Here is a 27,655-nt window from a genome sequence, read left to right on the forward strand (position 1 = left end):
CTGTGCAAAACAAGGAAGGGTGTCATTTAAGCGCGGCCACGACTTGCAATTGGCTCGGTCATGTTCGCATGCTCATGTTCATTAAGCCAGTAGTTCCGCCACAGTCGTTCAAGTGAACTCAGCTATTATCCCAAGTTTATGGCACAAACAAATATGATGTATGCATGGTTCGTACATCGTAGGAGACGCGAGAGTGAGAATTGTGGGTTGGCATCATGGTATAGGCTATTAAAATAAAGGACAAAACTGAATCGAGTCCCAGTCTCTGTCTAACAAAATAATGAAAGCACAATAAGAATAAATTAGGATGACGGGAATCAAGTGAAATGACTCGTTTATGGTGTATGTAGTGCGTAGTTGCGTCTAAAGATACTATAGGTCGGAACGGATAAGCCGGAATGAAGACAAACACTTGCCGTGTGTTCTACTGTTTTCGGGTTTGTTCCGTTTAGGGTAAAGTTAGGACCAGCGAGTCCTCCTTAAAGTGACCACACCGGACGAGACGTCGGTGACGCTCCCCGCCACTCACATTTGCCAGGCGCGTTGCAGACCAGCATGCCGTCCTCGGGCACCAGGTGGCAGTTGACCCTCTGCATGGCGACCAGCTCCTGGAGGTCACCGCCGCTGCCGTCCGCCGCGCCATTGGACTCCGGCATGAAGAAGACGCCGAAGCCGATGTCGTAGTTCTCGGTCTGGAACTCCCAGCGCAGGATGGAGCCAGCCTCGGCCACCTCGACCGTCAAGGGCACGGCCGACTTCTTCTCCACCACGCACATCTTGAGGTTCTGGTCCGAGGACAGGCGCCGAGACGGCGCCGTGTAGCACGAACAGGGCACGGGTCCACCGGCACCCACCTGCGCTCACGTGGCGATGAAAGTGAATTCAGTTAGGGACACCTATTATTGGACGCATTTAGGTTGAGTTCGATCCCGTGCTTCCGCCGTAATTAACTGTGGCGGCTTAGGCGGACGCTGTTCGGGTCTCCGCCGACTGCAGTAGAGCACACTGCAATAAGTTTTACTTGCAATCGGCGGCAACGAAAGTAGCGTCCTTCTAAACAAAATCTATTAGGTTTAGCCAGAGCAGAGAGATGACCGTACTGTCCTGTGTTGTAGGAGGTGCTTTATATTTCTTCTTCCTTGCTATACCCCCCGTGTCCCATGTTCTACATGCTTAGGATACAACAGGAAGCACACGGTCGGAATCCGCGGCTGGGCGGATCGGCCCGGGAAAAAGCCCGCCGGAGAAAGAACGCACCGGTCGGATGTGCAATGCACTACTTCCCGACAGAGAAACAGCGGAGGAAACTTGTTCAAGCATAGCCCGCCACTTACCACCATGGACAGCACGTTACTCCCGGTCAAATGAATGAAACGAGACCGTGGGTTTTTTGTACTGGTGTTCACGCCACTGATTGCCCTCTTCCTCTTGTTGGAAAAAGACCTGCAGTACTTTCAGGGTTTTGTAGGAAATTCCTACTTAGGCAGGGGTGGCCTGTTAAGGATGTTTGATCGATGTTCTTACAGAGCTCCATGCTGTGCTAGTAAGCCAAGTAACGAGAGCATCATAACCTCCTGGAGAAATGAAAAAGAAGCAAAGGCTGTGAGGCTCCCTGTGCTGTAAGGAGAGGAGGAAGTATTGGAGGTTGTTTAATAGAAAGTTGTAACTTAGCGTAGTTACACGTGAGTAGCATTGCGATGTGTAAAATATAGCGTATTGAAGGGCCGTTAGGGGTATGGGGAACTTGCGCTGAAGTTTGTGGTGCCGATTGCAGCGCCATAACACACTGCCTAGCGAGAAGAGCAAGCAGTTTTGGGTAGTACTATTAGTACTTTTCCGCGCCACCTTCAGGTGCTTATTGGCGTGAGCCTCCGCGCTCTGTCGAAGGCGCACGTGCCGTGCGTCAGCTATCTGGGCCGCGCCGAGAGAAGCTAGGCAATGAATGCTGTCAGCTAAACGCGGGTATCTAATCGCGCAGAATGTGTTCTCGCGTTTGCAGCGGCCCAAGCGGCTGACAAAAGCAGTTTTGAGTCACCGAATGGAACAATTGCAGTGCCACTTTGGCAGCGCAGGTTCCCCATTCCGTGTTAGTCTCAAAATGCGTAGCTGTACAGAAAAGCTTTCCGCGCACGCGAAACATGAGCCGTCAGATTTTCCTCGTGTACTAAACATGCAGCCAAGAATAGAGGGGTGTGTAGCCTGCACTTGGAGGGTGCTACATGGAGAGTATACTCCTCAGTTTAATGTTGCCTGCCACAAGGAACTTTGGCTTTGTCCGAGGCTTTAACACTCCTAAATCTTCTGTGGGCATGTGTTCATAATAACTGAACCAGCTCATAATTATGGTGTGCAAAAATTTCATGGAACCAGAAGCAGAACATAAAACGCAGAATCATCGACGAATGACAAAATAACAGCGCTTTGCGTCCTTGTCGGTACGCCCCCTCTCCTGGAGAACGTCTCGTCCTACCCGTGAAACGTTTTGTCTGTCTAAACTTGACATGTAAGCGACATAACAAATTTGTATTGCAAACAAGTGGTTGACTGAACGCTTAAAATAACTTCTTTTCCGATCTCTGGACTGCTTATAACAGCCATTAGAACAGAAAATGAATACACTGAAATGTTATCTGCCTGCTTGTGTCTTTTCCTTTCTACTGTTAGTGCGCCTGTTTTCGTTCAGGCACACAGCAAGCGGAAAAACTTTGAGTAACCGGGAAAACAGTGTTGCAGTAATTGTCACAACAATCGCCGCCGGTACAAGAAATGCAGCCGGCGGCACACAACGGCAGCTACGGAGCTGGGACATTAGGCAAGCAAGCTAGCCTCTTCTAACAGCCGTTGGTTGCCGCTCTTCCTTGAGCTAAGTTAAATAATGATAAGGAAATTGCTGACAATACTGTCATTTTTTTTTTCATTCTGTAAGCGCAGCAAGTATGCTGCTATCAGATATTGCCAGGTATGTACGTCTATCGGTCGCCATGCCATCGGGGCTGTGCCTGCTGAGCTTTCGAAATGCAGCAAGAGGCAACGCATGTGCCACTCATGGGAGGGCGCTCACAATGTGTGTACATCTTGGGTCGCCGTCAGGTCCAGTCATGGTTCCACCCCAGTGCACAGGAAGCTCTTCTGGAGCGATGTCCTGGAGCAGTGCTTTCTTCCAGTTGTCTGCGCACGAAAAACGATAATAGCGACCAGGACGAAAACCAAATACTCTGCGCAGTTCACCCCTAAGTGACTCTAAAGTGTTCGAACGTTTCAGGTGACACCAAGAACAATGATTCAACTAAAAAGCTGCGTCGTACCCTGCAGCTGGCAGTATATTATTTTCTTGAGGAAATTTTCTCTCTTCGTTCTTTTTGCGCTTTGTCACCGATCCTACCCCGTCACTGCAATTGAATTCGATGCTTAGTAGACATCAGTCCTGAAGTCACAGGGATAGCTAACGTTACGTGTAGTGACGTCACAAATGATGAGAGCCAAGTGAAGCTGACATGCCTGTTAGCCAATTTAGGGTCAGCACAGTTTTATAACGACAGGAGAGGGTGTCAATTGCGTTGAACACGCACATTTTCAGCAGATGGAGCATCGCAGAGGTTAACGAACGACGGCAATAGTCAAGAAGCGTTAGAGACGCCTGCATCGCACTTGCATCAAGTTGAAAGGTTTGACAAGACGCCGTAACGAAACTTTGAAGATGTCTGCTTCTTTCGTGTGTTGCGACTAGCTTAGCTATTCCGGTGTGATCCAGATCGGTATATGTTTCACAATTTGGATGGCGTCACCCGCTAATGCTAAATATGGGTTGGCTGGGTGGAGCGGCCTGTAAACAAGGTTCTGAATGAACGCGGCCTCAGAAACTGGCACGGTTTTAGAACGCGCAGCTTAGCTTCGGCGAGAGCCTAAAGTAGACGACAAAAGTGCAGGCTGCCAGCTATGCCGTGTGGCCTGTTGCCCTTGACGAACTATACTTCCGATCGTTGCGCTGTGCCACACGCATACACGAAAGCAGGGAATTGGGTCAAGACCAGTCAGAAACGCCGCACTTTCGACTATCAGCAGCTGCTATCCAGGAGCCTCTCGACCTGTAACGCCGCGGTGTTACGCACGCAGTCAAGCGATTAGAAGCAGCTCTGCGCTGTATGTATGCGTCAGCAGTGGCCTGTTTTCCCGCGAAGCCGCAGAGGATAACCACAGCGCGCCACTTTGACATAACGTTAACTCGAGGTCGTTGTGTAACCTTCACCGGCTTACTTTCCAGGTAATTTATTTGCAGGCACGAGGGATATAAGAGCATGTAATCATGGGATACTGTACCTTTGCCAAACACGTGTATTTTCTTCGCCGTCTCTTCGCTAAGGAAGGGCTTGACCATGTTGTATATGATGGGGTAGATCTTAGGTGCTGAAATGGATGCACGTTGACGGATTAGCTTTAAGGTTAAGTGAGATTTTTTAGGTCGTCAACCGCGCTCACAATCGTTTTTGGGGCACACACTCTTTTCCGAAGCCACGGCCATGACAGATATTGTGACGCATTGCATAAAAAGCGATTATTTTCTGCATAAAGGAAAAAAAAAACGCGGCTGCAGCTGTTCTGTTAGGAAAACAAGTATCTGCCTATCGTACCAAAAAAAATAGGACCGGGTCAGCGAAATCACGAGGCAGAGGATGCTTATACGGCATTCAGCTTACTTCGAGACTAGTCACTGTACAAGTACGGAAGATGAACTATGACAGCACTGGTCTCCCACCGCGGGGCTTACACTGAGAGTGTAATAGCGTTTCTGCGTAACAGTTCGGGTAAGGTACCTATTTATGCAATAAAATAGTTATTCTCCTCGCCTGTTTCAAAGCACTCTGAAGTAAACAGTCACTGAACAAGTCAACTGCTAGCCACAGCGATTCATGCCGCGGCATGAATTGCTAACCGCAGAGTGCTTTGATAGCCATTGGTTCGATGAAAGGTCGTCTGGTAAGGCATTAGTTGAAGTAAAAGTTTAACGGTCATTTTTCAAGTCAAAGCGAAAAATTGACATTTCGGAACCCGAAACGGGTTCCGAAAAGTCAATTTTTCTGACTCTGGGTTTCCAACTCTGTGGTTAGAACTCGTACGGGTTCCGAAACGCCAGTTTTTCGGACTCTGTGGTTCTAACCCAGTGGTTAGAGCCCGTACGGGTACCGAAACATCAAAGCACTCTGTGGTTAGCAATCCATGCCGCGGTGAAGCTGACTGTAAACCAGCCGGAAGATGAAAGTATGTTCTTATATTTATCTTGGCTGCTTTGATCATTTACACATATTAACACTGATCATGGTATTTGGAAAGCGCTGTAAAGAAGGAACGGATCCTTGTTTTACATAACATAATTATCAGAATGTATTGTAAATCGTAATGCTCGGAAGCGATGCAATAGCTGAAAGAGCACTAAGGAAATAGGGAGTCGGGAATCAACTTATTTGACGACACGTAGCTGTACAAATGCGCAACATTAATTACGACAGCGCTGGTTCTCCATAATCAGTATATAGGAACGACTATACACGACCGCGTAACAACATGGACCTGTCACATACCGTTTATGACGTAAGCCTTTTTGAGCATTTCAGGGTAATTGTCTTCATACATTGTCACCAAGTTGATGATCATATCAAGCGCTGTAAAAAATTAAAAAAAAACAAATTTTCTTTCGGGCACAACACAATGAAGGCTATCAAGGCGGTCAGTTTCTTAAGATGAATGCATATGAACGAAGAAAAATAGAAAGCAAACACACTGAACGTAGTGCGCAGAGACTGCAGTGTTACAAATAATTCCCTGATTAATCCTGCTCCTATGTCATGAATGGCTCGAAATTACTTTTGAGAAGAAATAAATATCCAGCCCATACGCCGATTTTAGCCGCTGTGTGTTCCCTTCGTTACACCTCTGCGGATCCGTGCGCTTTATTGCTTGTCAAGATGACATACCACTAAACTCAATTAGACATTGATACATTTGACATCACAGCGTTGGAAATGTGAAGCAGTAGGGGCTTACGATGAAGCGTAATGCTTTTCGCTCAGACACCTTAGCGGGCGCATTAAAAAAAAAAAAACAACCACGGGAATTCGAACGGCCATGCAGAGTGTTGCCCAGCCCGACGTTAATCAGGGAAACTACGGAAAGCGTTCTTTAGATGAGTAGACTTGCTCAAAATTTGCAGCATTGTTTCCTGTCATCTTTCTAATTCGATCTTCTGCATGTAAATGTAAGAGTAAACAAGTTGTTTTGTTTTTAATCCCTAGGCTGTCGTAGTACTCCTCCTCACCCGTCAGTCTTAGCATAAGAGGAAGAAAAGGAAATTTGTCTGAACACATCATGACGTCTCCGTTGCCTCTCTAGAATAAGAGCTAACATTTAAGTTTCTTTCTGTTATGTATCTGAGGTATATGATATTCTTATTGTTGCATCTCATTGTTTCTCTTTCATTTCTTGGATTTCTGGTTTTTATACCGTTTACTGTGATTAGCACACATCATTGCTTATTGTATATCCCCATTTCATGTGATTAGGTAATACCACCACTCATAGTTCATTTTTATATTTTATGTTAGAATTCCTGCCGTGTGCATTGTATTATTTGTCTTGCGGATTGTGTGTGTTGTAGCTGTGCTTTGTTGAACGTTATGTCGCCAGTTCAAGTGTTCCCCCATTATGTGCAAAGGACTAGCCGGTGCCACAGTAAGGCGCCAACATCTCATTTTATGTCCATGTCAATAAAAAAATGCAAAGTATGTACTCTGTGGCAAAATTTTCGCGCCTCCTTACGGTGCTTAGCCGCGGCAGATATGTGAGGAATCACTCCAGCTATCTTCAGCTGCAGTAATGATTACCACCCGGTTTCTATGCTCAAAACATGTCCGGAATTCGTTCTGTACTCAAATCCCTCACCTGGTTTCCACGCAATCTGCTTCAGGTTGAAGTTTTCCAGGTCAAATATGAAACTGTGCATCTCTATGACACGGCCGAGCTGTGAACGCAGAAAGTAAGAAATAAGAAAACATTAACATCAGCAAGATGATCGAGGAGACAAATAAGGGCTACCAGCGTAGCACAGCGAACAAATCACATTCACGATCGCACTCCTGAAACTTCATCTTGACCCACATAATCAGCGACTCAACTATCGCTGAACATAAGCACATAAACGTGAACGCGCTGCTACTGACACGAAGAGCATTTTCTCACCTTTCTATTAGAGCGACCAGTTCGCGAATTCCTTATTTGCCTTTATTCTTTAGTCCCTTCCTCATCGTGGGCCACTAAGACCCGCGATGAGAATTACTGTGTCACACTGAGATATTACTGCGCGATTACTGTGCAACAGCAATTACTCCATGAGCGATGCGGCCATCTCTTACAAGTTAGGCGCCAGCGAACCAAAACCATAACAGGGACAATTTCATTGTAGTTGTTTTTCAGGTTGAATCCTTTTCGCCCTTCATTGGCTGAGACGATGCCACACCGCCCCTGTCACCAGGATGTTCCAGGTGGCGCGGTGGGAAATGAGAAAAGAATGAAATAAAAAAAAATGATTGCAGGCCAGTTACGAGTGTGTAATGCGAATTTGTGTGCATTAGATGCGGCGTGCCAGCAAAGGAAGAAGCCGGGCGCCCGGTTTGAAGACTCTTGTATACCTCTACTTGACCGGTGGTGCGTTGCGAACCAAGCACCTTCCGCAGCTGGGGCGGACGCCCAAACCACTAGGTTACCCGTCGCCTCCCACCACCCTCTCTCCCTTTATCCTCTGCCACGTTTTCGCTCGCTCCTTCAACCTTAAATTAGAAAGGAAAATTTCCGTCCCTGCAGTTTCTCATCTGTTACTTCTAACCCTCTCTTCCTCTCTCATTTCACTCCCTTCACTACCTAAAAAGTGGAGAGGCATATTTCCCTCCCTCTGCTCTGTCATCTGTCAACTGCGGCAGGGGGCGCTGCGGGAGCCGACGACGGCGCAAAATTGAGGAACGAGATACTGCGAGCTGACGCTCTAAAAAGAAAGAATCTATTTTATCCTGGCCCAACCCTCGTGTTCACGAAGGGCTTCATGAGCGAGGTCCATTCGAACAGTTCATCTCTCCAGCAATCGCTGTTCGCCAGCGTTCGGGATCGAGCAGGTAGAAAAATGAGCTTTCGAACCAACCGTGCAACACGAAGCAGGCTTGCGTACGAACAGCTGTAGGAAACGGGCCGCCGAAGGTATTTTGACAGCGGGGGCCGTTCATGACAAAAAACAAGTGTGCAACGAATAGGGAGGATAACAACTTGATCTCCTATTTGTGTTGAATAGCCAAATGTCTAATCTTTTTAAAGCCATAAAGGGCGTACTACAAAAGCTTAATCTTTCGCCTGCACAGCAATAAGAGGATTTATTAAAAAAAGTGGGATCGGAAATGATAAAACGCTGCTTTGGTGCAAAAAGAAAGAAAGGGGAAATAACGGACGTATCAAATCTGCCAACCTCGCATTTTTCCTTTAATTTGGATAAGCTGGCTAATATTGCTGACCTCCCGTTGCTCAATAAAAATTTTTAATGTTAATGGCCCACTTGCGAGCTCAAATTACCCGTGACGACAAAAATAGCTGCAAAATTTCAGCACGCTGCGGATTCAGCAGCAGCACAAGAACTCCAGAACTCGACGCGCACCTTGTCTATTTTGTGACAGCGATTTGGCTCAACGGTAATATTTAAGCAATATGTAGGCAGGAATGAGTCACATGATCCTCGGTCTGACGTCATAGCAACTTGGTTGACGCGTCATAGAACATCGAAATGTTGCGTGGCACTAAAAACTTGTCCCTTCTTTCGGAATACTAAACATCTGTCGACTCAGTTCTGTTTCCATATTAATCATTGTGCAAATTATTTCATTACACAGTTTATGCAATCTGAACGGGCTTGCGAAAAGGGTTGTCTACGTTTTGGCAGAACTAACAGCACCGGGTTTGAGGCTACTGTAAACTCACGTTCCTATTTATGCTGCTATACTGAAATAGTGGCCTTGAAAATACTTGACTAGGATTTGTGCCTGATCCGCCCAGTATTTTCCTTTCTTTTATTCTGGCATTGCAAATTAGGATCGCTACATTTCTATTCGTCATAAACGCTTCTGTGGGTCTTAGAGACGTCGGCATATGCGACCGTTCACATTTAACCGGAAATAAAAAAGCGCCATGAAGCACGAGAACAAAATGACCTGAAAGACTAAATGGGAACTTATCTCGTTCAATAATAAAGGTCGAGTTCTAATGAAATGTGCGTTCTTTCATAATGTAAACTAATCTTATCGTATGCACAGTCGTGAGCAATATGACAGGCCACAAAATGTTTGCGCAAATTTGCGAAGTTTCCTTTTATTTCTCTACTAAATTAGAGGACGACTTTTGATATTACATGCCAAAAAGAAAACTAGCCAGAAAACAGAAAAAAAATTGTTCTTCTCACGCTAAATTATGGGTAATCAATAAATGAACGCTTCAACTTTGTACCCTCGCATATTGCTCGCTGCTGTATGCAACGTGCTGAAAACGGTTCGGCGATTATATTATGATTAGTATGTTTTGAACTACTCTACCAATAGTGTAATAACCTCTGAAGAGAGTCGTGCGGGTAAGATGGTAGCGTATTAGCGCTCTTAGATGTCGTGATTTCGCTGACGTGTGCGCAGCAATTGTGCCACTAAGCTCTACTTTCTACAGCTGCTCTAGCACGTTCGTTTATAGGAGTGAACATGAGTGAAAACGGCTCACTTTTTCCGACTGGGCAGCCATGTCTTGAGCGCTGTACTCCAGCTGTTGAATGATGTGTCTGATGAAGTCCGACTTCTTCACAGAATAGAATAGGCCTGGCGAGAGAACGAAGGAATGAATGAATGAATGAAAAGAAGCGACATGATTGATTCCGCGCTGAAAACAGGATTGAGGTGATTCACAAGTGGTTTTGCGTTTTTGTTGTTCTGATATATTTTTCTTGGACCGTCTTTGAGAAGAGCAGGCCGAGAAACTAAAGTAGGTAAGGACAATTTATCGGCTACAAACGGGTTATGTGCGCGAAAGCGCCCGGCAGTAACCATCTTATTCATAAATGTAACCAAAAGGTAACTGCGACACCTGTTTTTGCAGAATAACTGCCTGATCAATCACGTTGCGTGCATGCAGTCTGGCATACAAAGTACGTAAACAAGTGAGGGCTGAGTAGAAATCGGGAAACGAATTCTGCGAAGTCCGGAAGCGAAGAAGTAAGAATACGAACTAAAATGTGCACATTATATGAAGAAACGGATGTCTACATTTACTGGAAAGTGCTTATTTTCCAGCGACGTTTCACTATTTCGGCGATTTAATTCCGTACTGGAATTATGAGAGAATTCATGAGCACTAAGAGTTGCAACATGACCACGGCAAGTTTCGCTAGATGGCCCCAGCTTCTTCCGAAGCTAGCCTCCCACAACGTACTAATACTATATATCGGGACTAAGAAAACAAAAAAAAAGTGTCTCGGCCCTTGCAATTAAGTATAACCGGCTTAATTCAATATGAAGTTGAAAAATAACAAATAAGAAAAAGCATTTTTCTATAGCAGAAAAGAAAAAAAACGTATTAACGCTGTATTCTCATTTCTATTTGCTTTGTCCTCCTGAGAAAGTGTTAGGTCTCGGTCTTCATAACACCCTAAGCGAGATTATTGAAGCGGTAACCGTCTCGCAGTACGAACGACTATCGGCCACACCAACTGGCAGACACATTCTGTCTACACTAGGCATAACATACGAACGACAAGGCGGACCCGCAACTGACCTTCCCAAACATATACGCCAGCTTCTGGTCATTCCTCCACTACCTCGGAACATGCACCCAGATTTCCACGCTGAACGTCTTACAGAGAGAGCCAAATCATTAGACAAACGCTTTCTTAATGATACCTCTGTGGTATATGTAGATGCGGCAGATTCTTCGGCTGACAAGATGGTAGCTGTGGTCATCACGGAACGTGGTACACTCATAACTGGGGGCACGCACTCAGCACACACATGTTGGAGAAGAAACAGCCATTGCTCTAGCCATTGTGGGATCCTCGGCAGAAACCATTGTCAGCGACTCAAAATTGGCTATACGTAACTACACGTTTGGAAGAATCTCCCCACAAGCAGCACGGATTCTGCTAAATTATCAGCCCACGCGGCGCATTCGCCTAATCTGGACGCCTGCTCATGCTTCCCTTGCTGGTAATGAGGCGGCTCATAACCTAGCTCGAGAACTGTCCCGCCGAGCTGGGTCGTGCAGCCCACCCGCCCTATACTCTGGCAAGGACAGGTTGTTTTCTTACAGAGAAATCCTGCAGCACTACAGGCTTGCAAGACTCAGATTCCCCCCAGCAGATAAAACGCTCTCCAAGCAACAGGCCAAAGCCTGGCGTAAACTTCAAACTAACACCTATCCAAATCCCCAATTGTGTAGCTTCTATTCGGAAGGACTCTACTCAAACAAATGCAAAAATTGTGATGCGAAAGCCGATCTAAATCATATGATCTGGAACTGCCCGCAGTCCCTACCCGCGAGTCACTTCATTACCGACTCTGCTCATTGGGAGGCTCTATTGCTCAGCCCCGACCCGGGGATACAGATCAAGCTCCTCCAGCTGGCTGAAGACGCCGCCGCTGCCCAAGGGATAGCGGCCGCCGTTTAAGCGGGGGGCGACTTCGTGTCGCTCCTCTATATCCGCTGGAAATAAAGTTTCACAACCAACCAACCTCCCCCCTCCTTATGTAATGTCTCAATAGAGGCCGTTAGGGCAGTATAAATTATGATGATGATGAAAAATTATTTGCACCTTTAGAGCCGAAGCCATTGTAACGGCTGTTAAGTGGCGTGATTGTATGATGAAGATAAATAATGTTTTTTTTTCCTTTTGCTGGTATGGTTTAGCTGATGAATATTAGGAGATATAGTAAGTATGATGAGAAGCCCGGACTTCGGTATGTTCGGTCCTGGCGGGCAGACGAGGAAGACGTACTAGTCGATTAACTCTTAGTGGCCTGAGGACATCATCATCATCATCATCATTATTAGTGGCTGCGCCAGGTGTGCTACAGGACTAGGGGAGCATAAGTACCTTAACACAAGCTTTGTGTTTAAGACCGCGACGATGGTCCTTTTAGATTTTTGCATACGATGTTCGTATGTAAACGGACGTGGAGCCGACCGATTGTAGGGGATGTCTAGTAACACCGACTAGACTTTCAAGGCCGTAATTCTTGCGACAAGAATGTGTAGGCAGGTTTGCGCAACGTAAACTCGAAATGAAGGCCGAAGTGTTCCCGCTGGTCATGCGGTTACTACCTGGAAACGGCCGCAGCAGGCGGAGGCGCGGTTTGACTGGTTTGAGAGGGGGGAGGAAAGTGGTAAGAAAAAGGAGCTACCGCCAAAGCCGCCTCCCAACACTCATCCGCGCCCGAGCCATGTGGCTATCTTGAGTTCGCATATCCGTGCACACTTTCCTTTCTAACACGCACCCTCTTCCTCCTCGTGACGTCACGAAGCGAGCACTACGGCCTTGGAAGTCTAGTCGGTGCTGTGTCAAAGGGAGCGCGCACGTCAGTGCAGCGAAGCCTGTGTTTGCAACGTGGCTAATTCAGGTGTGAGCGAATGTTGAGGTCGTAAAGACGTCGTTAACGAAGGCTTCGCTTCGGAGGGTATTAGGAGACCGTGTCAGCTTCGCCGTTTATATAAACACCGGTTCTAACTCTGAATTTTCAAGCATGGCCGTGTTCATGATAGAGACTATACATTCCTATACTGAGAGAACCTCCTGATTCGTCTTTCGGCAGTATTACGCAGTCAGACAAGGAAAGCGTCGCGCTTGAATTCGAGAATCCTGCTTCCGTGACAACGAGAATCATTTACGTGACAGATTTCTTCGACAAAATTATGGTTTTAGAGACAGTCGCGAGAATTAGGTACTCCCTAAAATTAAGCCCCTTACTTGCAGCACGCCCTCTCCTTACTGTTACCAAGGCAATCGAGAAAGATTTTTGATGTCGCTTCCGCTATCGCGTAAGAGGTGCGGTAGCGACAGCGATGGTTTCGTTGCGCGAACATCGTATAAACGAACGTAATATGCTGTTGAGGCTGTATTGCTGAAGTTGTGGTGCTCGATATTTTCGCCGGTCTGTACTCGCGCAATCGCCGTAGAAGTGATCGTGATCAGAGCGTTACACTTGTTTTGGGCGACGCGGCGAACGCTTAGCGCGCTGTGCGCCTAGGCTCGGTCGACTATGATATCCGCGTAGCTCGAGTGGCGAAGCATCCGACCTGTGGCTGCAATTAACATGACGCCATCGTTCCGTCAACAGCGACGAAACGTAATGCGCGGCGAATCATCGATCTCGGCTTTGTCTTGCGGGCGCTGAGCATGCCGAGTGTTGTCGCTTCTCCCGTCAGACGGCGCTCCTCTGTTACCACTTGAAAATGCTTTTGCGTGCTTTGACGCTGTTGTTGTTTACGGGACTGTGAACGGAGCCCAGTCTGACCATGACCGCCGGTGAGGAAAACGGCGGCCAGTATCTTACTCGAGACACCCAACTTGGTTATTATATGAACGCAAGATCGGTACATAATTGACCGGGTCCTTCCCTGTTGTCTTGCTCATGCTCATGACCAAACCCGCATGAAATTCTGCATAATGTTTTTCTATTGTTCATTTATTGCAGTCAGATGCACGGCTCCAGCCGCACAAACCCACTCCCTTGAGGAAACGAACGCTCACTGAAGCTGTCGCTAGGCGCTTCTACAAGGAGTGTCGCGTATCGCAGACGTCGAATGAAGCGCTAGAACGGGGCTGTCGTCAGCAACTGCTAATCGCGCCACCGACGTGGAGCAGACAGGAACAGAGTCGGCACTGCTCCTGACTTCTCTTCCTGTCGGTTATGGCTAGGAGGTAATAGGATTAGCTGCCGTGGGATTGTTATTTAGATACGTGTGGCAGGTGCCGAGCTAAGGAAGGCAAGAGAGCGATCCTTCGCCCTGTTGTTGTAAATATTTGGGCTGTCGTTTCCCACCTTTGATGTCTGTGTAGCCGAAGGGAATGATCCAGAGCGGACAGCCTTCTTTGTCGTGGCCCACGAGGCCTCCCGGGTAGTACTTCTTAAGGACCTGCGCACAGACGACACAACTTGCTACTGTTCCCCATTCATTCATTCATTCATTCATTCATTCATTCATTCATTCATTCATTCATTCATTCATTCATTCATTCATTCATTCATTCATTCATTTTTTTATCTTCTCTCGCATATGTATATGAGCCTAAGTGCAGAACAACAGGCTTTCCTAATTTAGGCATATAAATGTACACATAACTCTATGACAGGGATATCATACCGACCGCGTTGATAATCTAGTTATGCCACGAAACATTTTATGATTTCGTGTTATCTGTACACACCTAAATGCAGAAAAGGCCTCTACTTTCACGATGGTGGTTCTTCAGGTTGCTTTAACGCACATATCTAAAGCACGGACCGTGCAGTTTCGGCGCAAAAAGAGAAATAGGTGGTCTATTAGCTTTCACTCATACAGAGCTTCTATTGTTACGGCAAATCCGTCAAAACAAAACACATTATCAACGTGAAAGGAATAGATGGCTTATCGACACCAAAACACGGCGTCGACCAATAATTAAGTGGCGGCGTTGCACATCGCGTGAATTGTCGAAACGGTGTGACGACATCAAAATGCGGGAAAAAACTAAATGTTATCTAGTAATAGACAGCACTAGTACTTACAACCGCACGTACTATAAAGAAATAGAATCTAGTTAGAATAGGTTTGGAACAGAATAATAATACAACTGGAATAGAACTGGAGTATAATTGGAATAGAATAAGATTAAAATTGCAATGATCTCGTTATGTTCACGTAAGTACATTGAGTGCCCCGGGTAATTTCATCACAAGCCCTCAAAGGCAAGGCATTTTCTATTTTCATTTCAAGAACATTTTTATTCTTCTGGTCGGTCTGCGTTCCCTTGAGTTCCTTGCTTTGTTTCTTGCGCTGAAATTCTATATTTATGTTAAACTTAATGGCAATAGCCCCTTATCATATAGCTGACATCAGGAATGAATATAGTAAGTTATCAAGCTTGCCGACTTCTATCTTCCTAATATATTCTTTTTTTTATTCAAAAAGAAACACACTTCGCATGCCGGGTTTCATGGATGATACACGTAAATAACATGTTATCTATTTATTTTGTTTATTTATTTATTTTTCGCTAGCAAATACAACGCCCTTGTTTCCAAAATGTTTACAGGTTGACTGCAATGATTTAAAGACACAAGGACAAAAATTTTGAGCTGAGAAATTTTTTAATCGCTGCATGTGTTACTTCCCAAAAAAGTGGCAAAATAGTGTTTCTCAAGTGTGTTTTGATACTCGTCTGCGGCTGCTGCCTTACACAGTTGGCAAAATGTTCCGTATGTTTAGAAAACAACACCCAAGGCCTGCTGAAACATCACAGCCCTGCGCGGTTTCCTTTTTTGGCCTACACGCTTTAATGCGTGGATTATGAGAACAAAAAATTTCCTAACGCTTTTTAATTCGGGCTTAATGTTCATTAAGTCGAAAGTCTGAGAAAGCAAACATATCGAAGCATGTAAGGAACTATGCCCTTTCGCTTGGATTTAAAGCCTCGTGTTTATATGGCGAAGCGTGTGAGGCACAAGGTCAGGGTCGTAAATCCTTAGTGCGGTGTTCTTTAACAAAAATTAAGGTAAATTATTAAATTTAGGCGAAGAAGCAAACGCACTGTAACAAGCCAAATTGAGAAATAAAAAAAAGGCGTCTGAGAACCATTTGTGCGTTGTCCAAAGTGTGTGAGACAGGGTTTCGAAGAAAGGTCGTACCTGCGACACAGGAAAACACCGTGACAGCTTATACACTAGCAAGTATTTATGAGAGGCCAGCTTGCTCGTATCATTTCATACTGGTCTAGACAGATCTTCAATAAATAATTTATTTTTTGGTAAAGTGTGCACGATGTTGCAACATTCAGTTACTTCAACGGTACTATACTTCAAGTTTCACGAAACAGTAACGCTCGAGCAGAACGATCAGGTTTTGTTTACACGCAATACAGTTTCGTTTCGAACTGAAGCAGCAGCAGCGACATTGCTCCGCGTGTGGCAAAGAAAAAAGTGCGTGTCATGCAGTGATCTGTCGTTTAGAAAGCTATCGGTTACACTAACGAGTCGATGACAACGCTCTGCATAGACGCAAATTAATCGTATTTTTGTGTCCATTGCGTGCATAGGAAAAATCTACTCACCTCCGTGGGCTCGTAGTCGTCCAAAATTGTGTCTATGTTGTTTTGTTTGCGCCACTGCAGGTTCTGCGAGCGAAAAAAAAAAGACGAATTAAATCAAAAGTGGTGGGCCTAGCAATGGCTTTATTAATAAAAGAGCGCATTCTTACGCAAATATAGTGAACTACGTTTATTGTTAACAGGATTCGATCCGAGCAAAATTCGATTGGCATGCACCATGGCAAGAAGTAACTATAGGTCGCGTTTAATGCTATTCCGTGTTTTCCATCTAAGCCTATTAAGCCCGCACTTTTGAAGCGTTCCGTCGAAAGTTGATATGAGGCCCAAAATTTGTCGATACAAGACTTTTCTCGAAGTTTTACTGCGTCTGAAAGCAGCGCTAAGGACAATATAATATACAGTCTTTTTTGCATCAAGAAGCTGTAGTTCTAAGATTCTAGACCCCGTTAACAGCGTAGTGTTCGCGTTTAGGAGCATTTAGTTAAAGAGTGAGAAACTTCAAATTAGGCAGGTATAATCTATTACTTGAAGGTATTAGAGGCCATCAGTGCGGTTCGTGGGAACCCTTGGCGTTTTGACATTAAAGACCAAGAATGACGTCATTACCGTCCTTTATAAAGAAGTTTGTAGGCACATACATTGTGGAGATAGAGAACTCGGCTGGGTTATGCTATACTACAGCTAAGAGCAAACAGCATGGGACTTTTTCTAAGCCCGCAATATTCAAACAAAAATATCCAAATTAAAGCATATTTCTTAAACGCAGGTTTGTTGTCCTATTTTCTGGCTTCTTGGCGTTGCGTATTCCCACAATCAGCTAAGCGTTTCGTGTCTTCAATGGCGGCGTACTAACTGACAGACTCACCAACTTTCTCACTGACCCACCGAATCACCCGCTAAACCGCTCACACACTCACTCACTCACCTACTCGATCCTCCCCTAGCTGGTTCACTAACTCACACCCTCTCCCTCTCTCACCCACTCATTCAAACATAGGGGCTTTAACTCAAGCCAAATCACTCACTCACCCACTCCCTCACTTACACTCATTATCTCACTCACTCACCGCAACTCACTGCTCTATTTGTCCATACACTTACTGACTCATACTCACTCACTTACCCGCTCACTCACTGAAACCTGCTCACTCATTACGAGAGTGTGTTTCCCGCCCTTTAACTTCTTTTACCCTTTCTTTCAGTCTTCCGCTCTTGTGCAAAATTTATGTCAATCGACAAGAGCGCAGAAGGTTCATAATAAATATATATCTCTCTATCGTTCACACGGTCCCATCTTTATTTCGATTGTCATTCAATGATCGCATATGCGATAATATTGTCGAATTTACCAATGTCACTGTCTAAGATCAATGCAATGCTTTCCACCGATGTACAACCTCGCGGTAAAAACAGACAGCTTACCTCTCGTAGCATGGATTCCGCCTGGGCGACATTGAAGTTCCGGGCTGTGAAAGAAGAGAAGATCAGTAAAAAAGAGGGAAGGTCAGATGGTCCAAACAAATAACATTTTACTGAAACATTTTAACGGCTAAAATTTCGAGCCTGTATGCTATCGGTTGAAATGGTTAAGCCGTTTACACGGAGGAACATTCTCGAATGCCAGCAGGAATTTTCTGCTCTGTAAGGAAGTTTAAGCCACGCATTTAATCGCAAAGCAATCTCGACTGGTGCTTCCAGCAGTCACTGAGTGCAATTCTGCGCTGGTCATACCCGCCTTTGCAGTATGCATGAGCGATTAGTTCTAGTTTCGACAAATAATTGACCTCGCAAAATCGCAGTACACCGAAGTTTCGCCTATTTTTATACAATTTTCTGCGCACTGTGATTATTAGAGCACCATTATTACTATATGCACGTTAAAATTAACACTGTCCTTATTGGATCCGCACAAAGTTCAGTCTCATTTAATGAACGCTTTGATATCTCACTCAAAGGAAGAAGTGATAAGCTTGCTCAGGCTCTGGAAGATGGCGCTGTAATATAAATAATAAATGCGGATTATAGAAATCAACCGCATGAAAAGCATTCGAATATAATTAAAATTCATTTTTATGAAACGTTGAACGACACACCATGTTGCACAAAACGCAGGTCTCTATAAATATTGGGGCTGAGTATTCAATTCCGCGATCGAACTCGATTATCTGAATATAAAAATCCTTGGACATGCATTCACCAAGTTGCCCGGTTTTACAAGGGCATTCCCTCATTAGATTTCAACATAGCTGTATTGACATACAACGTCACATGGATTAGGAATTTATCGAATGATAAACTTCAGATAACAAACTTGAGTTTATTACTAAAAAGGTGTCAAAAAATAGGCGGCAGACGGAGAAGTAGCTGCCAGGCACGTAGGCACCCACCAACGCTTGCTTAACGAAACTTGAGTTGATGATACCGTAGGGGAAAAGAAGAGGAGGCAATATCGTTGGGCGGGATACAAAACGAGGCCAGAGGACTGCCTACGCTAACCTATAGCCTAGCGGAGTAAATTACAAGTAAAGGAAAACTATAAGCCATAGACGTCGTAATCTGGCAGAGAGGCTGGGGAGATTTGGAAATTACACGGGATCATGTGGTCACGGCAGGCGAAGGCTAGGCCATAAAGGATACTAGTGGGAGAGCCTTTTTAACTTCCAGTGGACGCAGCCAGGCTGATGACGATGATAACGACGACGATGATGACAATGAAGCAACTATTTGAAATTTAGAGCGTCATTTTATGTCATTGTTTGTTTTATACCCATCAAATCGGCTCACTTCCATTGCTCATTACTTTCTGTGACGTCAAGGCTAATAGCTAGGAAGCAATATATGTCAACGACTATCGTGTTGAAAGCCGCACTGACCAAAAGCAATTAATTAAGAGAATGATCAAGAAAGAGAAAGGTTATTATAGCGTGCGACGCCTGCGTAAGAAAGCACCTTAAAGAAGAGCTGTCAAAAGAATGTCGTTAGTCGTACCACCCAGAAACAGAAAAAGAGAAGTGTGTTATTGGCGAACTCGCGTAAATCTGTCAACAATCGCAAAGCCACCACGAATCACTGGCAAGTTAAGGTTGCTCTCGTTCTCATTTGGCATTATTATCCCATCAGAGCACGCACCAGTTGCGCTTAATTGCGACCCTGTGGAGAGACCACTTCAATAATGTTTTCTCTCTTTCTCTCCTTCATTCAAACTTCTCCCGGGCGACGAAATGACAGCGAGAGCTCGACTACGCTATGCCATTCTCTCCACCTTATTAGAACGCCCACCCCTCACCCACCCCACTCTTACTCACAGCTTTCTTATAATGCCAGTTGAGAAACTCCCCATAGGACACATTAATTAAAACCTGGCGGTCTGCTTGGGCGAAAACTGGTAGATCAACAAACTGTCACGCCATCTGCGGCACTCAGAGAAACTACACAATGCTGCCTAGAACACGATTATATTGGTGGAACAAAAGTTGCAGGGCACCTTTAAAAACGAAATGGACAACACTTAGGTGGTGTTACCGTCTGTTGACCTCCCCGAAGTGGCCACTTGAAATGGTTGGGCTACCGGACGGAGTTCCGAAACTCGAATGATCAAGGAGCTTTGACACTAAACTGCCAGCAGGCGAGCTCGGAAATTTTCAATGACGACATACTACGACTGCTACCAAGGCGGCACCAACAAAGACGCTGTTTTTCGCGGGAAAAGCCCATTTGTTACAGTTATCCCCGTTAATTTGGAAGCGACAACTACATCTGTGTTTTGAGATAACATGGCTACGTGGAAAGTCGCGTCAAAGAAAAGAAAGTCGCGTCGTGGAAAGAGGTCAAAGGCACGTTTATATACCTTCAACGCGATATCGTTTAAAAATGCTCTAGAGCTCCTCTTCCAAAGTTATCCACCAAGGCATTTAATCAGCTTCGGATTAATCTCCAATCGCTACAGAAATGCTTCAAAGAGCGTCGAAATGTCTGTACGCGGGCATTTTCGCATTTATTTGCCTTTGAATATGCGTACGCGCCGGGACCACCCAACGCGTCAGGGGCCTTGTGCTCAATGGTTAAAAAGATTTGCGGCTTCGATAGGGGAAGTGAATATAACGGCTGCGGGAATGGCAGCGCTGCTTAATATTTCAACGACTCGTATGTGCTTTCGAGCGCTTCAGCAGTTCACATGAACTTTCTCAATTTAGCGGTGCGGCCCCGTGTTGGGCTGTTCATTTGCTTGGCCGAGCACAGCATCTGCTTTAGTTTTATGCGAGGGCGCCTGCTAGGAAATATCGTGTTCATTATACAAAACTTGCAGTACTAATCTTTCATGTGCACTAGAACACTTTTAGTTCGAACCTCTGGTTTATTTGAACATAAGGTTTCGTACCGTAAGCATCAAATGCATTAGGGAACTCAGTCGGGCTCATCTTAATACGAACTCCGGATAAATTGAACAAACTTTCAGTCCCCTTTCAATTCGATTGGTGGAGTTTCCACTGTACTTACTTCGACACGGGCTGGGGTCTTTTATTTTTCAATCTTTTTTTCTTGCCCCACCATAATTTTTTGTGCTTACTTCGAAGACCATAATACTAAGCAGTATGTACAGAGGGAATATCGGTTTACGTCCCTTTTGCGATATCTCAATATAGTGGCTATGCAGTCGTGCCCCGTTAATACGACCCCCGTTAATATGGACGATTGGAATTATGGACAGTTTTTCTGGGGACCAAACTTTTTCAGTGTATTCGCGCCTCGTTAATATGGAAATTCGCAGTCCGGAAAATGGACAGGGTGAAACTGCACGGAGCCCATTGGGACCCGTGTATTTTTGTACCGTTAATATAAACCGCGATGAGAACAAAATCCCCAGTTTCTTATACGCGATGTTCCGCTCCTTATAATTCGAGTGTAGAACACCAGCGAAAGGCAGGCGAATTTGCAAATGCCTTACTATTTGCCTTTCTGTGTGTGCATGGTTTAATGCTTCACAGTAATAAGGTGCCAGGTCGACACAACTTACCGTTTGCCACATTGGATGACTGTTTGAGAAAAAGAATTACTCGTATGCTCCGTTTAAAGCCACATTCAGCAGTTGTCAGTCCAGTGGGTGCAGAGCTTTTGGAATGTGAACAGTCGTGGTAGGAGATACTTCATCACATCAACAGGAACTATCACCCGTCTCATGGACCGCTAGGCGCTTATAACGTGCTTCAACCTAAACCGTTTGATTTTCAAAATAATGGCGACCAGAACAATGCATCTGAGCTGCTAAGATTGCCCCATTTCCACTTCATTCCCAGCCACTGTGCTTAGAAGGAGTCTGTACACATAAAGCGATTTTTCAAAAAGATTTGTTTTCGTTTTTATTCATGATTCGTTATTACGGACGATTCACTTTATAGACACTTTTGCTCGGGAACCAAAGTGTCCACATTAACGAGGCACGGCTGTGTTTACTTGGGAAAGGTTCAACTGCATTTACTTGGCAGAGGCTCCTCGTCTGCCAGTCTCAAACAGAGATCCATAGCTGTGCATAACTGGGCGAATGCCTCGGTGACTATCTCCATATCGCTCCTTTAATTACTTTAAAATGAATTTGACAATGACTAGGGCAAGGCGGACACTTTGTGGCGTCCCTATGGTTTTCCGTTTGAATTCATTTAAATTTGCTAGCATTTCTTATAGTGAAGAAACAAGTGCACGGTCCCGCGACACTCCGTGCACAGCGCTTACCTCTGAGCCATCGCAACAGGAAGTAGTCGTCATGACTAGGCCTCAGGATGTCGTCGACGTTTGCCCGGAGCTGCAAGAAGCAAGAAAGGAGGCAGGATATTGAGCGGTGAAAGTTTGAGAGCGCAGTCTTTCGAGTCAGTTAACTAGAATCAGCCGCCGCCGGGAACAAGCTGGTCGGGCAGAGTTTTTTTCTCTTTTTTTTTCCTGACAGCCGGAAATTGAGTTTCCGGTGTTTCCGCGGGTTTGAGCGTAGAAAGTTGAGAATTTTTTTCTGTCGTGCTGCCATGGTCTCGTTTAGTGAGGAGTTATTTCTTTCTTTTTTTTTTGTTCTTGGAATGTACACCTTTGTGACCATGTCTTGGCAGCAATGAGCGTGGCTTGTCATCCTGACTTCGCAAGTGTTTTACGATTGTTGGCATCGGCAAAAAAAAAAAAAAAACTGGATGTCCCACACGAATAAAACGAATTGAATAATTTAATAATAAGTTACGTGCACTTAACATATGAAGAGAAATACAAAACATTGTTAAATAAATATTTATATAATTGGGCCGTAAAAAGTACGACCCTGCGAATGTTTACAGCGGCCGCAGGGTAAAGTGTTGCCGAGCCATGAGATTCTTTATGCCGAAAAAAAAAATCTTATTTTCAGTCCGTTTCTTATCAGCATTTCGGTTTGGCTCGGTGATAAGATGCCTATTCTTTGCTAGATTCTACACTGTGATACTGAGATGCTTGATAGGTTGACAGTCGACAAAACTATGTAGTATAATTCGCAGAATGTCGATCAGAGAATGAGCGTACTAAAAAAAGTGGGGGGGGGGGGGGGGACCAGTCGGGAATGACTGAACCTGTGCCAAAATAAAAAAAAAAGTGTCTTTCTTGTCGCAGCTGCAGAAGATATCGGCATATCAGGATTATTTTCTACAGTATTGCGCGGATTTCTTTCGTGGGGACATGGAGCATGTCCTTCTGCGACTACAGGAAATTTTGGCGTTAAGACAGAACAAGTACCCTCGTTATGAGCACACACTTTGCTTTACTACAAAAAAAATGTCAGTGTTACGCCACAAATATGTCTTTGTTACGATTAATTTGCATGAATACTACTGGTCTTTCTGTTGTAACATGCTAGCGGGGCCTTATATGTGCGAGATAATTGTACACTGATCCATCCACCAAATGGTTTGACAATAACTGTGCTGGCGACCATCAGCAGCGTTGGGACGAAAATCAGACAGCTTTGGGGTGGGCATCCAAAGTACTGAATAGGACGCTATGGGCGGTCGATATGGGATGGTGAAAGCAATAAGCTGGCCCGAAAAGTAACCAAGACATTTCGCTTTGCGCGAAACACGATGTATGCTAGAGAGTTAATGGGGTTTTACGACCCAAAACGACTCAGGCTATGAGGGGCGCCACCGTGGAGGGCTCAGGATAATTTCGACCACCTGGGGTTTTTTAATGTGCACTTAAATCGCACAGTACGCGGGTCTCTAGCATTTAGCCTTCATCGAAATGCGACCGCCTCGACTAAGATTGAACCTGTGTCTTATGAGTCAGCAGCCGAACACTATAACCACTGAGCCACCGCGACGGTTTCGAAATTGTGTTAATCCAAGCTGCATTACTAAATAAATTATTATAACTTTACTATAACAGTCCCCTACAGCCAATGGGAATTTTCCAGGATGGTAACATCACCTCTCTCCAGCCAGAGTACAAATTTAATGAGTGACGATGCGTTCTGGATACTTGGTGCTTCTAACGCGACCACATAAAAAAAAACAGATATTACGTCAGCCCTAAACGACTGCTCAAAATTTCTTGCGCCGGTCCTCTTTTGGAGAAACGCGAATGTTTTTTTATTTGTGTCGAACCTCCGTTAGCACTAAGATTCCTGCTCCTACTCAGGTATTTTTGTTTGTTTGGTTATCGTACGTACTTGTGGAAATGTGTTCGGCGCCTCCAGGCTAGTACTTGAGTTCTGAACTGTGCGAAGCAGTCGCCGCAGGTGGAAACGTGTGCTCTGATTGACTCTAATCCATCAGCACTTAAGTACATCCCGAAAAGTCGCGTAAATGTATGGCACACATGGAAAAACACCCCCCAGATTTTCTGTCAACGAGAAAAGAAAACTCGGGGTGTGGGCCTCCGTGATCGCTAGCGATTCAGCCACAGAAGCCATGCGCTGCCGTGTGTCGACACACTTGTATCGAGGCACGCGCCGCCGCAGTGACACAATGGAAGTAATCAGTCGTTTGAAATTTCAGACAATTATTTGGCGATTATTTCCCGCAGTAATGCGTAACGCGAACACGCTGAACTTTCCATTTCTATGCGCTTTAACAGGATCATTCCGCATTTACCAACGGATCGCCGTTTAGTGAAAATTACTTGCATTTTTTTTTGAAATTTGCATCTTGGTACGGAATGTAAAGCCGAATCTTCCGGTGTATCTTTCCTTCCAGAAAATGCTTATGCGAGCTCGGTGAAAATGTCGGTTCCTCGTAGATATCACACTACACACTCGTGCAAGCAAACTTCTCGTATAGGGCACCTGGTTACCGCGGAAGCCTTTTTCCACCTTTAGTTTTAATCGTCTAAATGACTTACGGCCCTGCAGCGATACAAATAGTCCACAGCGAATTAAACTCGGTAATGCGGGTGAATTGAATCTCCGACGAATTCTGTACGTGATGACACGTCTTCACTCAAGAGATGCTTAAATATCTCGATATTACACTTGCGCTCAAAGTCCTTCAATTTCAAAATTTTCTTTCAGTAATACCCTTCCCTCGTTCCGCAGGCTTCGCACAGTAATGAATGCTGTTTAGAGCCAAATGCAGCCCTTCGTTCTTTGACCACTATACACCCACCAGAACTGCGCGCCGAAATGTCAGAGGTCAACCGCGGAGGCATCACTTCCACACCGTCGAAACCGACTTCGCTAAATCCACCAGAACAAAGGCGTAGGGGATGGAAGAGACAGCGGGCACTACTATTTGCCGACGGTTTGCCTCACGGCATGTCTCATTCGCCAAGACGGGCGAAGCAATATAATCCAGGGCCTGCCTGCTACGTACTACCACCGCCGGGAAGAAGGAATCCCGGGAATACGAGGCGGCAGGCAGCGAGCTAGCATCGTGCGCGCGCCTCGTCTTTGCCTGCTGCCGGCAGGACGGCACTCGGGGAAGCCGAAGACAGCCGTCTTGACAAGCAATCTCTTATCTCCGACGGCAACCACATTTCTCACCGCGCGGGCGGGAAAACGCCGGGCCAGCGCTGGATCGAGTCAGGACCGTCACAATCGCGAAAGCACACCATCGCGCGCATACCCAAACTACCGCGCCGTCCAGTATAGCAAGCTCCTCTTCCATGCACTACACACGCTATACGACTCTCTCCCCCCAGAACTCAACTCTTGTTCGTCTTTCGTAAGGAATGTGGCGCCACCCCGCTGTCACCTTTAATAATGAAGAAGATAGGGTGGCAACGCTGCAGGAACGGGAGCGCAGAGAAAGGCGAAGTGCTGCGAGAGAGGGCGCTTTGAGTAACGTTCACTGGGCACGACAGCTCTATGCCGCAGGTCTGCAGTGAGCTCGACCTTCAAGCAAGCTGGAAGAGAGAGAACCTGGGACATTGGAACCTTCTCTTGGAATTCTGAGACTCTAGAGTGGCGTGGGTGCCTTCTTACTGCCTGCTGCGTGCTGTGGAAATCCAATGCAAATACATTTAGCGTAGGATTTGAAATCGCTTCTCCGCTGTGCAGAGCCCACCTGAAAAGGGTGAGGGTAAAGTTTTCTTCGCAGATTAACGACACACGAAACCGACAGACTAGTAAAACCTATATACCGCTCTTTATATTTGGCAACGCCGTGGGACGTACTAAGAATGAGGGGTGAGATCAGTTATCATAGGTCGCGTCCTTACGGCAAATGCGAATAGGTGAAACTTAAACCCCAAACCATTTTCCATTGCGTTGCGCATGAAAAGGTCAGGGAGAAGTTTGATGGCTTGGAGGCTAAATAAAGAACGTTTTATTCTCTTCTAAAACTCTATTTTCTTTTGTAAGAAAACTCGAGCAATAAGACTTCACCGCCTTCCATTACTTATTTGTGCTCGCGTTTTAAACACGAGCAAAAAAAAAAAAAGCTCCATAACTCTGCAGATGCACACGGAGACGTTATACAGCTACCGTTCTAGAAGAATTGCTGATGATGTTAGGCAGTGTATTCAGGAAGGACTATGTGGAAACGAAGCAAAAAAATGGGCTTTTGAACAGGCGGGATGAAAGGAGGCTTAGCGACGGAGGCTGCGTAGGCTTGCCCGCGCTCGACGCACATAGCCGCTCCGCATTCACTCAAAAGCGGCGCAGAAAATCCCGAGTGGCCCTTATTCTCCCCCGAAGCGCATCCGTCCGTCACGCCTAGATGGGGCTCGAGGAAGTGCATTCATTTCGCGTCCCCAAAAGGCAGAAACATATATCAACTGTCAAAACATTTTTTCTTATACACAAAAGTATTGGTGCAAACGCGTATGCAGAACGGCCTAGACTTCGGGGCGGTATGTCAAATGTGTTTTCATTTCTGTTCTTTCGAAGCCCAAACGACACAAGGACGGACGGAAAAGGAAGACTCCGAATTTCGGGCTTCGGCCGTCAAGACATTTTGCCTTTATTATAATGGTTTCGTAACTTGGGACGCTGGGCGATCCATACAGAGCATGCGAACCGCGCATACGCAGAAATTCTGGGCAAGCACATTTTTTCATCGAGAAGGTGCTTATGAGCGCAATTTTTCGCATATCGGAAGTTTGCACTATTAGAATCAATATATCCGCCGATCCCTTTATAGTATTCTATTCATTGCCAAAAACGCCCCCTATTGGTTTTCTATCCTAGTCTTTGCTACTCGGTGCCCCTGTTGGTTTTCTATCGTAGTCTTAGCTACTCGGTGGCCCAGCTACTCGGTGCCACTATTGGTTTTCTATGGCAGTCTTAGCTACTCGGTGCGCCTATTGGTTTTTTACAGTAGTCAGCTACTCGGTGCCACTATTGGTTTTCTATGGCAGTCTTAGCTACTCGATGCGCCTATTGGTTTTTTACAGTAGTCAGCTAACTCGGTGGCCCCTATTGGTTTTCTACGGTAGTCTTAGCTACTCGGTGCCCCTATTGGTTTTTTACAGTAGTCAGCTACTCGGTGCCCCTATTGGTTTTCTATGGCAGTCTTAGCTACTCGGTGCGCCTATTGATTTTTTACAGTAGTCAGCTACTCGGTGCCCCTATTGGTTTTCTATGGCAGTCTTAGCTACTCGGTGCGCCTATTGGTTTTTTTACACTAGTCAGCTACTCGGTGCCCCTATTGGTTTTCTATGGCAGTCTTAGCTACTCGGTGCGCCTATTGGTTTTTTACAGTAGTCAGCTACTCGGTGGCCCCTATTGGTTTTCTATGGTAGTCTTAGCTGCTCGGTGCCCCTATTGGTTTTCTATGGGAGTCTTAGCTACTCGGTGCGCCTATTGGTTTTTTACAGAAGTCAGCTACTCGGTGCCCCTATTGCTTTTCTATG

The 27,655-nt window shown here is 45.5% G+C and overlaps 1 protein-coding gene across 2 annotated transcripts in view; it reads right to left on the minus strand.

Moving 5' to 3' along the window:
• The window catches only part of LOC144121364 (SEC14-like protein 2), a 66,032-nt gene that overhangs the window by 7,667 nt on the left and 30,710 nt on the right, over window positions 1-27,655 (minus strand). For both annotated transcript variants that reach the window (XR_013312605.1, XM_077654553.1), the window contains exons 2-11: window positions 22,088-22,157; window positions 17,783-17,826; window positions 16,364-16,426; window positions 14,097-14,190; window positions 9,790-9,884; window positions 6,934-7,012; window positions 5,577-5,657; window positions 4,318-4,404; window positions 3,062-3,168; window positions 530-854 (exon numbers count right to left, since the gene is read on the minus strand). Coding sequence is in view for 1 of the 2 variants with exons in the window: in XM_077654553.1 (XP_077510679.1) it covers window positions 530-854; window positions 3,062-3,168; window positions 4,318-4,404; window positions 5,577-5,657; window positions 6,934-7,012; window positions 9,790-9,884; window positions 14,097-14,190; window positions 16,364-16,426; window positions 17,783-17,826; window positions 22,088-22,157 (1,045 nt within the window). In the remaining variant the exon portion in view is untranslated. The remainder of the gene's footprint in view (window positions 1-529; window positions 855-3,061; window positions 3,169-4,317; window positions 4,405-5,576; window positions 5,658-6,933; window positions 7,013-9,789; window positions 9,885-14,096; window positions 14,191-16,363; window positions 16,427-17,782; window positions 17,827-22,087; window positions 22,158-27,655) is intronic.

This window comes from Amblyomma americanum, chromosome 2, assembly GCF_052857255.1.
Source record: "Amblyomma americanum isolate KBUSLIRL-KWMA chromosome 2, ASM5285725v1, whole genome shotgun sequence".
NCBI classification, from domain to species: domain Eukaryota; kingdom Metazoa; phylum Arthropoda; class Arachnida; order Ixodida; family Ixodidae; genus Amblyomma; species Amblyomma americanum.